Source organism: Erinaceus europaeus, chromosome 8 (genome assembly GCF_950295315.1).
Source record: "Erinaceus europaeus chromosome 8, mEriEur2.1, whole genome shotgun sequence".
Classification (NCBI taxonomy): Eukaryota; Metazoa; Chordata; class Mammalia; order Eulipotyphla; family Erinaceidae; genus Erinaceus; species Erinaceus europaeus.
Genome location: NC_080169.1, coordinates 69392891 through 69405493, shown reverse-complemented (window position 1 = coordinate 69405493; position 12603 = coordinate 69392891). Strand labels below are relative to the sequence as shown.

Sequence of the window (12603 nt, the reverse complement as noted above, 5' to 3'; positions counted from 1 at the left end):
TTTATTTTATTTTATTTTATTTTGTCTCTAGCGCTATTGCTGGCTCGGTGCCTGCACTATGAATCCACTGCTCCTGGAGGCCACTTTTTTTCCCCTTTTGTTGCCCTGTTTGTTTTATCATTGCTGTGGTTATTATTGTTGTCATTGATGTCATAGCTGTTGGATAGGACAGAAAGAAACCGAGGAGGGGAAGACAGAGAGGGTGGGAGAAATACAGATACCTGTAGACCTGCTTCACCACCCGCAAAGCGACTTCCCTGCAGGTGGGAAACCTGGGGCTTGAACAGGGATCCCTAAGCCAGTCCCTGCGCTTCTTTGCACCATGTGTGCCCAACCTGCTGCACCACCGCCAGACCCCTTTTTCAGGTCTTTCTACTTGCTTGTTGCATATATTAACTCATTACAGGCTATTGTGCATTTTTGCTTTCAGGTATATTTTTTGCCCTAATTTATAGATACATGTGAACATATGCCCTATCTCATGGGACATGGTCTTTATCTAGGTTTTGGGACTTTGTTAGGAAGTGAATCACCTGAAATGGAATTAGAGAATCCTATGAAAAGAAAGGTCTCACCCGAGTAATTAGTCTAATGGATTGTTATTCCATGCTTGATGTCTCTAGACACAGTCTGAAGTAAAGCTCTGTAGAGTCCTGAGATTCCCAAACAGACAAGATGGGCCTAGACCTCACATAAATCCCTCTCTCCATTGGAACTGGTCATCTCTACCAGAAACAACACAACAGACCCCTCTACGGTCCCCAATAGGACCTTGCCCTCAACATGGATCAACAATTGTAGGATGGACAACATAATCTATCTTCCATCTAAGGAAAATGGGTTCTGAAATTGCTGCAGCTTGGAACATTCCTACTCATGACCACAGAATGTGAGCTAAGATCTATAGGGATACAGAGGTCACATAGGCTCCTAAGATTAATATTGGCCTCAGATCAGATCAAATCGATGGGGTTTGCAGTCAACAATATTTATACCCCTTTCCCATATTTGGGAGTTACTCTCTTCCCTGATCCAGCTTTCTGGTCCTTTTTCCAGCCATGACATCATCTCCTCAGACAATAACTAGGATCCACCTGCATATCAGATGCCAGGCTCAGAAGAAAACAAAACAAAATGAAACAAAAAACTCTAATATAGTCATGGGCCCTTTGGAATATAACTAAAATATGCCTCTAACTATTTACAAAATGGAGACCCCCAGTTTTTCATCTGCACTATTCCAGCCTTTAGGTTCATGATTAGTCAACAATTTGCTTGGCTTTGTATGTTAACTCTTCTTTCAGTCACCAGGTTCCAGACATTACCGTGATGCCAATTGTACTTTACTGGGCAGACAACCCCACTAATGTGTCCTTGAGCCCTTCCCCACCAGGGAAAGAGAGAGACAGCCTGGGAGTATGGATCGACCTGCCAATGCCCACATTCAGTGGGGAAGCAATTACAGAAGCCAGACCTTCCACATTCTTTATTTCATAATGTCCCTTGGTCCATGCTCCCAGAAGGATAAAGAATAGGAAAGCTGTCAGGGGAGGGGATGGGACAGGAAGTTCTGGTGGTGGGAATTGTGTGGAGTTGTACCCTGTTATCCTATGGTTTTTGTCAGTGTTTCCTTTTTTATAAGTAAAAATTATATTATAAAAGAAAGATGCTACTACGATTCCATCCTGACTTTCCTGAGTAGATGGCCTCACCAAAACTTCCTGGAATCTCACCTCTCCAGAGTCCTACCCCACTAGAGAAAGATAGAAACAGGCTAGGGGTATGGATAAACCTGTCAATGCCCATGTCCATTGGAGAAGCAACTACAGAAGTCAGAACTCCTACCTTATGCACCCCAAAAAGAGTGTTGGTAATACTCCAAGAGGGGTAAACAATAGGTAATTTTCCAATAAAGGGGATGGGAGACACAAAATTCTGGTGTTGAGAACTGTATAGGAGTATACCCCTATGATCTTACAATTTTGAAATAAATACTAAATCACTAATAAAAAACACTAAACTCATACATTTCTTTCTTAATTAACTTCTCCATATTAAATTGAGAGCTTTATATTTCCTCAAATTTCCTGACAATGTATTACGTAAACTTTCTCTGATAGCTTTTCTGCCTTTACATTATTAAGTTTCTGACTCTCTACTTAGTTTTGCAGAAACAGTGTTTTCTTTTTTTTTTAATTTTTTTAAAATTTATTTTATTTATTCCCTTTTGTTGCCCTTGTTGTTTCATTGTTGTAGTTATTATTGTTGTTGTCGTTGTTGGATAGGACAGAGAGAAATGGAGAGAGGAGGGGAAGACAGAGAGGAGGAGAGAAAGATAGACACCTGCAGACCTGCTTCACCGCCTGTGAAGCGACTCCCCTGCAGGTGGGGAGCCGGGGTTCGAACCGGGATCCTTATGCCGGTCCTTGTGCTTTGCGCCACCTGCGCTTAACCCGCTGTGCTACAGCCCGACTCCCCCACAGTGTTTTCTTAATTTTACCTGTATGTTTTGGTTTCTGTTACTGGCCAGAGGTGGTGCTGTGTTCTACTCTGTATGTGAATTACAGAGAAATAGAGGAACTTTGAAATGATATAGTATTATGGTGCTTCATGTCCTTTGAACAGAGATCTAATCTGGGTAGGGGAGAGGGGAAAGATCTCAGACTTCCTTCTCTTCCTAGGCTGATTCCTTAAAGTAAAAACTCTGCTGTGAGGTCAGTGTCACTTTTCAGGCCAGTCTGACCCTGATCACCAGCATCTATATGGCAACTGGGAGACCTTCTCCTCAAACTATTCCAGAAAACTGAACAACGGCAAAAGCTGCTAAAGACATTCTATGAGATGAACATCACTTTAATTTAAGGAGAAAAGGACTCTATCAGAAAAGAAAACTACAGACCTATATCCCTACTGAGCATTGATACAAAGATCTTGAACAAGATTTGGTCAAATTCAAGCCAATAACATATCAAGAGAAGAATTCACTAAAGCCAAGTGGGATCCATCCCTGGGGAACTGGGATGGTTCAACATCTACAAGTCAATCAAGGTAATTTCTTTTATTTATTTTTTCAATGTAATTAATTTTATCAACAAAAATAAAGATATAAATCACATGGTCATATCAATTAATGACATAAAGACACTTGATAAGATGCAACATCTATTTATAATAGAGACCCTCCAGAAACTAGGAAAAGAAAGACCATTCCTCAATATAACAGAGACCTTTTATGATAAACTTACAGCTAACATCATTCTCAATGGGAAAAAGCTAAACGCTTTCCCCTTAAAATGGGGAACCAGACTAGAATATCCACCGTGGTCCTCGCCACTGCAATTAGATGAAAAGAGATATTAAAGGTATACAGTTTGGAAAGAAGGAAATCAAACTGTCAGTATTTGCTGATAATGTATTACACCTAGAGAACCCCAAAGATTCCACCAAAAAAACTACTGGAAGGAATAAACTCAGTAAAGTAGCAGAATACAAAATCAATACACATAAATCTGTATACAAAGAAGGAGTCAGAGGAAAGGGAAATAAAAGGTTCAATACCATTTACAATCAAATCCAAAAAGATAAAATACCTTGTGTTGAATCTCACAAAGGAGATTTAGAATTTTTACAATGAAAAGTATATGACATTACTTAAAAAAAAATAGAGAATACACAGAGGTGGAACATTCTTTGTTCCTGGATTGGAAGAATAGCAATTAAAATGGCCATCCTACCAAAAGCAATCTAGAGTTTCCATGCAATTCCTATCAAAGTTCCAATTTCAAGCAAATTGAACAGCCTTCCAAAAATTGGTGTGGAACACAAAAGGCTGTGGATTGCCTAAGTACTTCTAAGAAAAAAGAAAAATATGATGGTGTCATACTCCCCAACTTCAGTTTATACTACAAAGTAATAGAAGTCAAAACAGCAAGATACTGTATATAAATGGTACTTGGCTCATTGGAGGAGAACCAAAAGCCCAGAAATGAGCCCATGCATTTACAACCACCTCATATATGACAAAGAGGCCAAAACTATTCAATATAGTAAAGAAGGTCTCTTCAACAGATGATGCTGGGAAAATTGAACAGCCACATGTAGAAAAGTGAAACTGGACCACCACTTAACACCATGTACCACCAAGGTCAAATCAAAATGAATTGAAAATTTGGATATTAGACCAGAAACTCTCAAATTTATCAAAGAAAATATGAGTGAAACTTTGCATCTTCACATCAAAGTTGTATTTGGAGACTCACCTTCTGGGCATGAGAAATGTAAACAAGATTAAGTAATAGGATTACATTAAACTAAAATGCTTCTACACAACAAAAACAAACTATACAAGGATAACCAGATAACTGAGTAAATGGGAGAAGATACTTCCACATCAAACATCAGACATGATATCCAACTGATACACGAAATTGATACAGATCTACAAAAAAAGCAAAAATAACCCAATAAAAAAGACTAAAAAAAAGACATTTTTTGAAAGAAGAGATAAACATATCCCTCAGATATATCGAGAAACTCTCCACTTTACTTATTATTAGAGAAATAAAAATTAGATACCACCTCACACCTGAGAGAATGGCTTATATCAACAAAACAGGAAATGACAGGTATTAGAGAGATTGTGAGGGAAAAAAGGAATGCTGCTTTGAAACCTCTGGGGCTTGCTTGGCTTGTTTTCCTCTATCATTATCTTAATCTATACCATTTAATATTGCATCTGCCGATCTCAACCAAATGAATGCAACCAGTACCACCTAGACATGTTTCATTTCGGACTATGTCAACCTTCCAGTTCCAGAGACATTTCATAGCTCATGAGACTTCATAGTACCATTTCTGGGATGGCACACTTCCTAACAAAGTTACAGAACCTAGATACAGACCAGGGCCCAAGGTGTAGGGCACATGTGCACGTGTATTTATAAATTAGTGGAAAATATATACCTTAAAGTAAAAGTGTGCAATAGTCTGCAGTGAGTAGACTTAGACACAGTAAGTGCAGTAAGCAAGTAGAAAGTACTAAAAGAGACACCATAAAGTAAGTTTCTACTTAGACCTATACTCTCCTCACCTATTTCCTATTTTGCTTCACTTAATCACTCTCAAGTCTAACCTTGTCAGATAAAGTAAAGACTAAAAAGTTGGATAAGAGCAAGAGACTGGCACATTTAAATGATGGCCCTTTGGTCACTACTAGGTCATACCATCATTAGGGGACCTAGTCAGGGAATCCTGGGATTCCCACACAGATATGATAGGCCTAGTCCTCTAAGAGATCCCTCTCTATCATCACTAGTCATCTCCATGAGGAACAACATCATAAACCTTCTTGTGGGCCTTCTTCTGCTCCATCACTGATGCTGTGGTATATTTACATAATCATTGTTTTGCCTGAGACCCGCCCTGCCTGCAGGGTATTGGTTAATCCCACTAGTTAGAACCTTTGCAATAGCTGCTATGGAAGCTTTCTACCTTCCCAGAGTGCCTTGTTTTCTCTACCCCCTTTCATAGCCAATCCCGTTCCTGACTTGCCACTTCCATTTTTACCCTATAAAGCCTGCTGCTGTTCCTGGTTTTGCTTTCTCTTCCACACCCCAACCTGGAGAAGACCTGGAGAAGGGCTGGCGTGCATAGCGGGTGGCGGCCATTTTGCTAGCTCCACATGGCTTAAACCTGCTGTGCTCACACCTGACTCTGGGTGTCCACATCAATAAAGAATTGTATTACCACGCCACCACAAGTTCCTCGTCTCTCTCTCCAGCGAAGCTAGCCTGGCAGCCCTCAACACAGAACAACAATGGTAGGGACCTCCCCACTCTCTGAAGGGAGGAGGCTCGGTCAACATATTCTGCTACTCTAGGAAGACAGGTCCTGAAATGAGTGCAGCATTGAATGTTCCTAGCTGTGACCATGGAATTTCAGCTCAGATTGGTAGGGGTGCAGGTTACACAGACTCCTATGTTAAATACAGGCCCTAGGTCAGATCAATGGAGTTTACAGTTAACAATATTTATATTCTTTCCTCACATTTGGGAGCTACTCTCTGCCTTGAATCAGTTTTCTAGTTCTATTCTCAAGTCTGACACCATCTTTCCAGACAATACTTTTAGCCCACTTGCATGCTAGGTGTCAGGCTCAGGCAAAAGTAAAGTCATGGACCCCTTGGAATATACCTAAAATAGACTTCTTAACTTCTTCCCACACGAAGACCCTTAGTTCCATCTGCTCTATTTTTACCTTTAGGTTTCTGACTATTAAATAGTTAGTTCTGCTTTATATCTTACTGCTTTTCAGCCACCAGGTTGCAGTTGCTCCCTGATGCCAAACTGACTTCCCTAGACAAAAGACCTCACCGATGTGTCCTGGAATCTCACTTCCCCAGAGTCATATCCCATCATGGAAAGATATAAGCATGCTGAGGTTATGGAACAAAATGCCAAATCAATGTTCAGTGGAGAAGCAATTACAGAAGCCAAACCTCCCAGCTTCTGTACCCCATAAAGATCATTTGGTCTATAGTCTCAGAGGGATAAAGAATAGGGAAAAAGAATAGGGATAAAGAATAGGGAACCTGCCAATGGAGGGCATGGGATGCTAAACTCCGGTAATTGTATGGAACTGTACTCTTGTTCTACAATTTTTTTAATCATTTTTTTAATCATTATTAAATCATTAATAATAATAATAAGAAGAAGAAACTCTGCTATACTGGTGGTGGTAATGCAAACTGGTACAGTCCCTTTGGAAGACTATATGAATCCCTAACCAAATAAAAATGGTCCTTAACCAAATTACCTACTGTAATACCTACTGAATGTTCCTACTCATGATCACAGAATGTGAGCTCAGATCTAGAGGGATGCAGAGGTCATATAGGTTCCTAAGCTGAATATGGGCCCCAGATCAGATCAAATTGATGGGGTTTACAGTCAACAATATTTATACACCTTCCCCATATTTGGAAGCTACTCTTTTCCCTGATCCAGCTTTCTGGTCCTTTTTCTAGCCATGACATCATCTCCCCAGACAATAACTTGGATTCACCTGCATATCAGATGTCAAGCTCAGGGGAAAAAAAAAACAAACTAGTATAGCCATAGGCCCTTTGGAATATAACTAAAATATGTCTACTAGCTATCTACAAAATGGAGGGCCCCCTGTTTTTCATCTGCACTATTCCAGCCTTTAGGTTCATGATTAGTCAACAATATGTTTGGCTTTGTATGTTAACTCTCTTTTCAGTCACCAGGTTCCAGATGCTAGCATGATGCCAACCAAGACTTCCCTGGACAGACAACCCCACTAATGTGTCCTGGAGCTCCGATTCCCCAGAACCCCACCCCACTAGGGAAAGAGAGAGGCAGGCTGAGAGTATGGATCAATGTGTCAACGCCCATGTTCAGTGGAGAAGCAATTATAGAAGCCAGACCTTCCACCTTCTGCATCCCACAATGACCTTGGGTCCATACTCCCAGAGGGCTGAAGAATAGGAAAGCTATCAAGGGAAGGGGTGGTATATGGAGTTCTGGTGGTGGAAAGTGTGTGGAGTTGTACCCCACTTATCCTATGGCTTTGTCAATGTTTCCCTTTTTATAAATAAATAAAAATAAAGGAACTAAAGATAATTTTTATAAGCTAAAAATAATAATAACCTTGGTCTGATTTTGCCATCACAACAATAAAAACTACAACTTACATGGGGAAACATAGAAATGATCTTGAAGACTAGATACACTATAAACAATCTAGGCAATAAGGATAGAGACACTCACAAGGACATTATGATTTGCTTCCTTTGAGTCTTTTGATTCTTTGTCTCAGTATCACTGTTGCTAATATGCCCTACTATGCTCCTAGTCTTTTTTATCAAATATGTTGATGCTTTACAGTGCAGCCATTGATATATGAGTACTATTTCATTATGCAAGCATCCTTTTACTCTTAACACTTCAGTGCATGCAATATCTGCTTCTGAGATCAAAGCAGGCGCTGCCTTTGTCAGAGCTATTTTGTTGTTATTATAGTCAGGCTGATCTGTAATGGTTGCTGGGTTTGCCCATTCCCAGCTCCAGTCACCCAGTTTTCAGCTAGGACCGATGGCACTGTGTTCAAACAAATAACAGGCTCATTTTGTGAGATCCCAGCCCAGTCCCTGCTGTTCCAACCCACCAAATTACAGCTAGGTTCCCTGCTGCCTGGTTCAGACTGCACCTTGTACAGTTTGCCTGATCCCAACCAGGTACCCAGCCTCTGTAGCCATTACCAGGTTCTAGTAAAAGACTTTCTTTCTCACTCAACTTTGCTGAGAATCAAATATAATTGATAGACAACATAATTCACTACAATGTTGTACCAAAAAATAACTCTAGGAAAACTCTAAATCCAGTAGAACTATATATTCTCCCTGATGAAGACCTCTTAGCTTTGGTCCTAGGGATGTTCACTGAGTTGAGAAGAAACATGTGGAGGGCCACAATAAACTCAGAGAAATAATATGACTTATTGGTAAATTCATAACAATGATTAGAGGAAAGAAGAGTAAAGTGATGAAGTCTAAAAAAATGCAGCAGATGGAACTGTACCCCTTTTAGCTCACAATCTTGTAAATCATTATTAAATTACTAATAAACACAGAAAACAAAACAAACAAATAAAATAGCAGAGCCCACCTATAAGACACCAAAGAACAAAGCAGAGTACAAAACATTCAGCTAAAAGAAGCTACCCAAAAAGGACACTCAAAGGCAGGGGGTAGATAGCATAATGGTTATGCAAAAAGACTCTCATACCTGAGGCTCCAAGATCTCAGGTTCAATCTCCAGCAGTACCATAAGCAAAGCTGAGTAGTGCTCTGGTAAAAAAAAAAAATAAAAAAATAAAAAAATAAAAAAAAAAAAAAACAACCCTCTCAAAAGAAAAACACATAAAAACAGATGGATATAATAACTGTGGGATAGCATAAAGTAGAAGTACATACAAGTTATAGGAATAAAAGGAAAGAAGAGAGAGAAAGGGAACAAATCCTAGATGAGAATCTCTTCAAATTAAAGGAGGGGCCCCTACATTCAAAGGGCTTGAAAGCTCCTATGAAAAATGAATTTAAACCCAATATTACCAAGGCACTTAATAGTTAAAATGACAAAAATCAAAGACAAAGAGATTACTGTGACCGCTGCTAGAGAGAAGCAAGCACTTATAAAGGAAATTCCATAAGACTGTCAGCTGATTTCTCTTCAGAAATTCTAAAAACTAGAAAAGACTGGCAAAATATATTGCAAGTTCTGAATGAAAGAGGCCTGCACCCAAGAGCATTTTATCCCACTAAGCTATCAATCAGGAAGAAGTTAAGTGCTTTTTTAGATAAGCAAAAGCTGAAATAATTCATCACAAAACCTGATCTACAAGAGATAACAAAGGGACTTAAAAAAGAATCATGTCTTTTTCATTTAGTGCCATAATCTCTGAAGTCTAAAAAGCATACAAAAAAGAAAAAAAAAAAACTTCATATATACAACTCAAGTAGCTGGTGAACCTATCAAAGCGTAAATGACTAACCTGGTGTTATTACTTCACCATTTCCATTGACCACAGGCCTCTCTTCCTCTTCCTCTTCAGGAGGCTCTATACTTGCTTTCTCCATGTTGCTCACTGATTTATTCCTCTTCCTTTTTCCTTCAGCACTTGGAGTGGCTCCTGGAAGTATCTGATCTGTTACATTTAATAACAGTGGTGCTGGTTCTGCAGGAGGCTTTGGAGTTCCGTAGTAATTGTCTGAAAATAATAGCAAAACATTATGACGTTAAAATGTTTCTCTTCTTATGTGCATAATCTGTGAAGAATAGACTGCATGTTGACAATATAGTTAGAACACTTCCATAAAAAAAACTCCCTTAGTCTGTGAATAATTCTGAACTTACTCATTTCTTAACCTTGAGTTTCTTGCTCTGCCAGTCAAGTGCCTAATAAAATTAAAAGCAATACATTCATTTTTTTCTGCCTTGTTTTATTCACTATGTAGATTTTTACCTTTGACTACCTATTAATATAATTCTGTAGAATTTTATCTACCTCCCTAGTTATCAATATCTATCACTTGTAACCTTTATTGAACCTTTGTTGAAATTTATATATTATATATTATTGTCCTATGATGAAAGCAGTTTCAAAATTATTCAAGAAAACAATTTAAATCTTAATAATAAGGTTTGATTTTAACTTTATAACTTTTGAACAAAGATAAAATAACTTCTTCCTTGACAAATTTTACATTATTTGGGAAAGACAAAGCCCATGGCTTTCTTCTACAGTTCTTAGGTGATATTAGTTATTGCCCTTGATGTTGTACATCCTGCCTTAAGCTGTATATTCATGTCATTTTAATAATTCCCATGACTGCTAACAGTGAGCCTGCTGCTCTAATCACACCTTAGGCTACAATAGCTCTTCTCACAGCTCTTTAATCCGAGCTATGGGATCACTGGTTTCTCCTATCAGTCTCTAAAGCTTCCTGAAGAAAGAAACTAGTCTCTCTCCCCCCCTCCGCCTCTTCTATAGTAAGAGACTACAACATAGTAGGCACAGAACAAATGTCTACTAGGAGAACATCTTTACATAATAAAGAAAAATGACTTTAATATTTTTAACTGATGAAAAACAGTGTTATTTTTAGAAATCAATGTTACACTTGTAGCTCCAACTTCAAACCCATGTTGGCATTTTCAGTTAATGGAATAATTTATATATACTTGTTTGCTCAATCATTCATTAAAATATTTATTTAATACTGACTTATCCAAGTACTTCAGTATATTGCTAAGAAAAAGTGATGAATTTAATACACTTTCTGTCTTCCAGATGTTAACAGTCTAGTGTGGAAGACAAGTACATTTGACAACAAAAAGATAAGTGTTATAGCAAGAAATAAGATTAAGCACCGTTATCAAGGAGACAGCGGAAAAAGCACACTTCAGAGGTTACTGAAGGCAACTGGGAGAGTAGTTTGCTGAAAAGAAATGGCTTTTAATTTGAAGACAAAGCATCTAGACTTGACTTTATTATATAATTACATTTGGGGCCACGTGGTGGTGCACTTGGTTAAGCGCACACATTACAGTGTGCAAGGACCTGGGTTCAAGTACTTGCTCGCCACCTGCATGAGGAAAGTTTCATGGTGAAGCAAGGCTGCAGGTGTCTCTCTGTCTCTCCTTCTCTACCTCCCCTCCCCCTCTCAATTTTTGTCTCTAATTAAATAAGATTACATTATAAGCAAGTCTGTGAACCTCAGTAAGCCTCAATATTTTTATTTGAAAGTTCTAATGATTTTATTAATCATGATTTAACACTAGTCTGCAAAATTGTAATATTTAGAGGTATAATTTGACACTCATATATCTATGTGTACAATTCACCACCACCAAAGTTTCTGTGCCTGCTACCCCATCTTAGTTTTCACCACTGTAGTTTTCACAAATCCTAAGGTATGGGTTGGTTATTATTTTTTCAAGTTCATTTTTAATTTAGTTGAGTATATTCCACATATGAATACAACCACATGGTAGTTGTTTTTCAATTATGTTCAATTTTTTCATCTATAAATTGGAAATGGCATTTATAATCACTTGTGTTCTGAATTTCAAACCATCAAAACACTCTCTAGTTGGGTTAAACATGACAGGGATATACTGAAACAACAGTTGAGGCAAGAGAACAAAGAACCTTGGGAAAAAATGGACAAACTGACCACCAATTTGAGGACTTCTTACTGGCAGATTACTTTATATTCTTTACATTGTATTGTCAGATCCTTACATTAATTCAAAATTTACTGCTGATTTATGTTCACTTACATAAATCACTCAACATTTTCATTAAAAACATAGTTCTAGACCTAGTTTAACAGTTGACAGGAGTTTAACTGAAACACTCAACGAAGTGCTGACCATCCACTTTGAAAGTCCTAGCTAGATCCACCTGCAAGGGTCAGCTACTGACTTCCTGGGAGAAAGCCTTCAACAATCTCAGCAGCTCTGATTCACTTGCTTTTAGGAAAACTTTCAGGCAGTCATCTCCTTGTCTGAGTCAGTCACATGAGAGTCCTTGAGCTATCAAGTTAGCAGAAGAGAGTCTCTGCTTTCCTGTATATTCAAGAGAAGAAGGCAGAGTTCTTCTGTTCATTTTCATATCGAGGTTGTCCTAAAGCAAGAAGGACCCTTCTCACAGAGTTATTATGCAGATGAAGTCAGAATAAAAAAAAGAAAAGCTTCCCAAACTGTAAAGTTGCAGTTTTTCTTTTTATTTGTTTTCTTTATTGGGGGTATTAATGGTTTACAATCAACAGTAAAATACAGTAGTTAGTACATAAATAACACTTCACAGTTTTCCACATAACACTCTACCCTCCCCCACCCAACACCACCTAGCTCATACTTCAGGACCTGAGCTAACCTCACCCCAGAGTCCTTTACTTTGGTGCAATACACCAACTGCAGTGTAAGTTCTGCTTTGTGTTTTCCCTTCTGTTTGGAGGCTTGTCTCACATAAGATGATTCCTTCAAGCTCCATCCAAGAGGAGGTGAAAAAAGTAAA

General features: G+C 38.5%; 1 protein-coding gene across 10 annotated transcripts in view; it reads right to left on the bottom strand.

The window, feature by feature from the left end:
- Positions 1–12603, bottom strand: part of MAGI2 (membrane associated guanylate kinase, WW and PDZ domain containing 2) — a 1693309-nt gene that overhangs the window by 663469 nt on the left and 1017237 nt on the right. For all 10 annotated transcript variants that reach the window (XM_060196337.1, XM_060196338.1, XM_060196342.1 and 7 more), the window contains one exon: positions 9574–9789. In XM_060196337.1, the coding sequence (XP_060052320.1) occupies positions 9574–9789 (216 nt within the window). The remainder of the gene's footprint in view (positions 1–9573; positions 9790–12603) is intronic.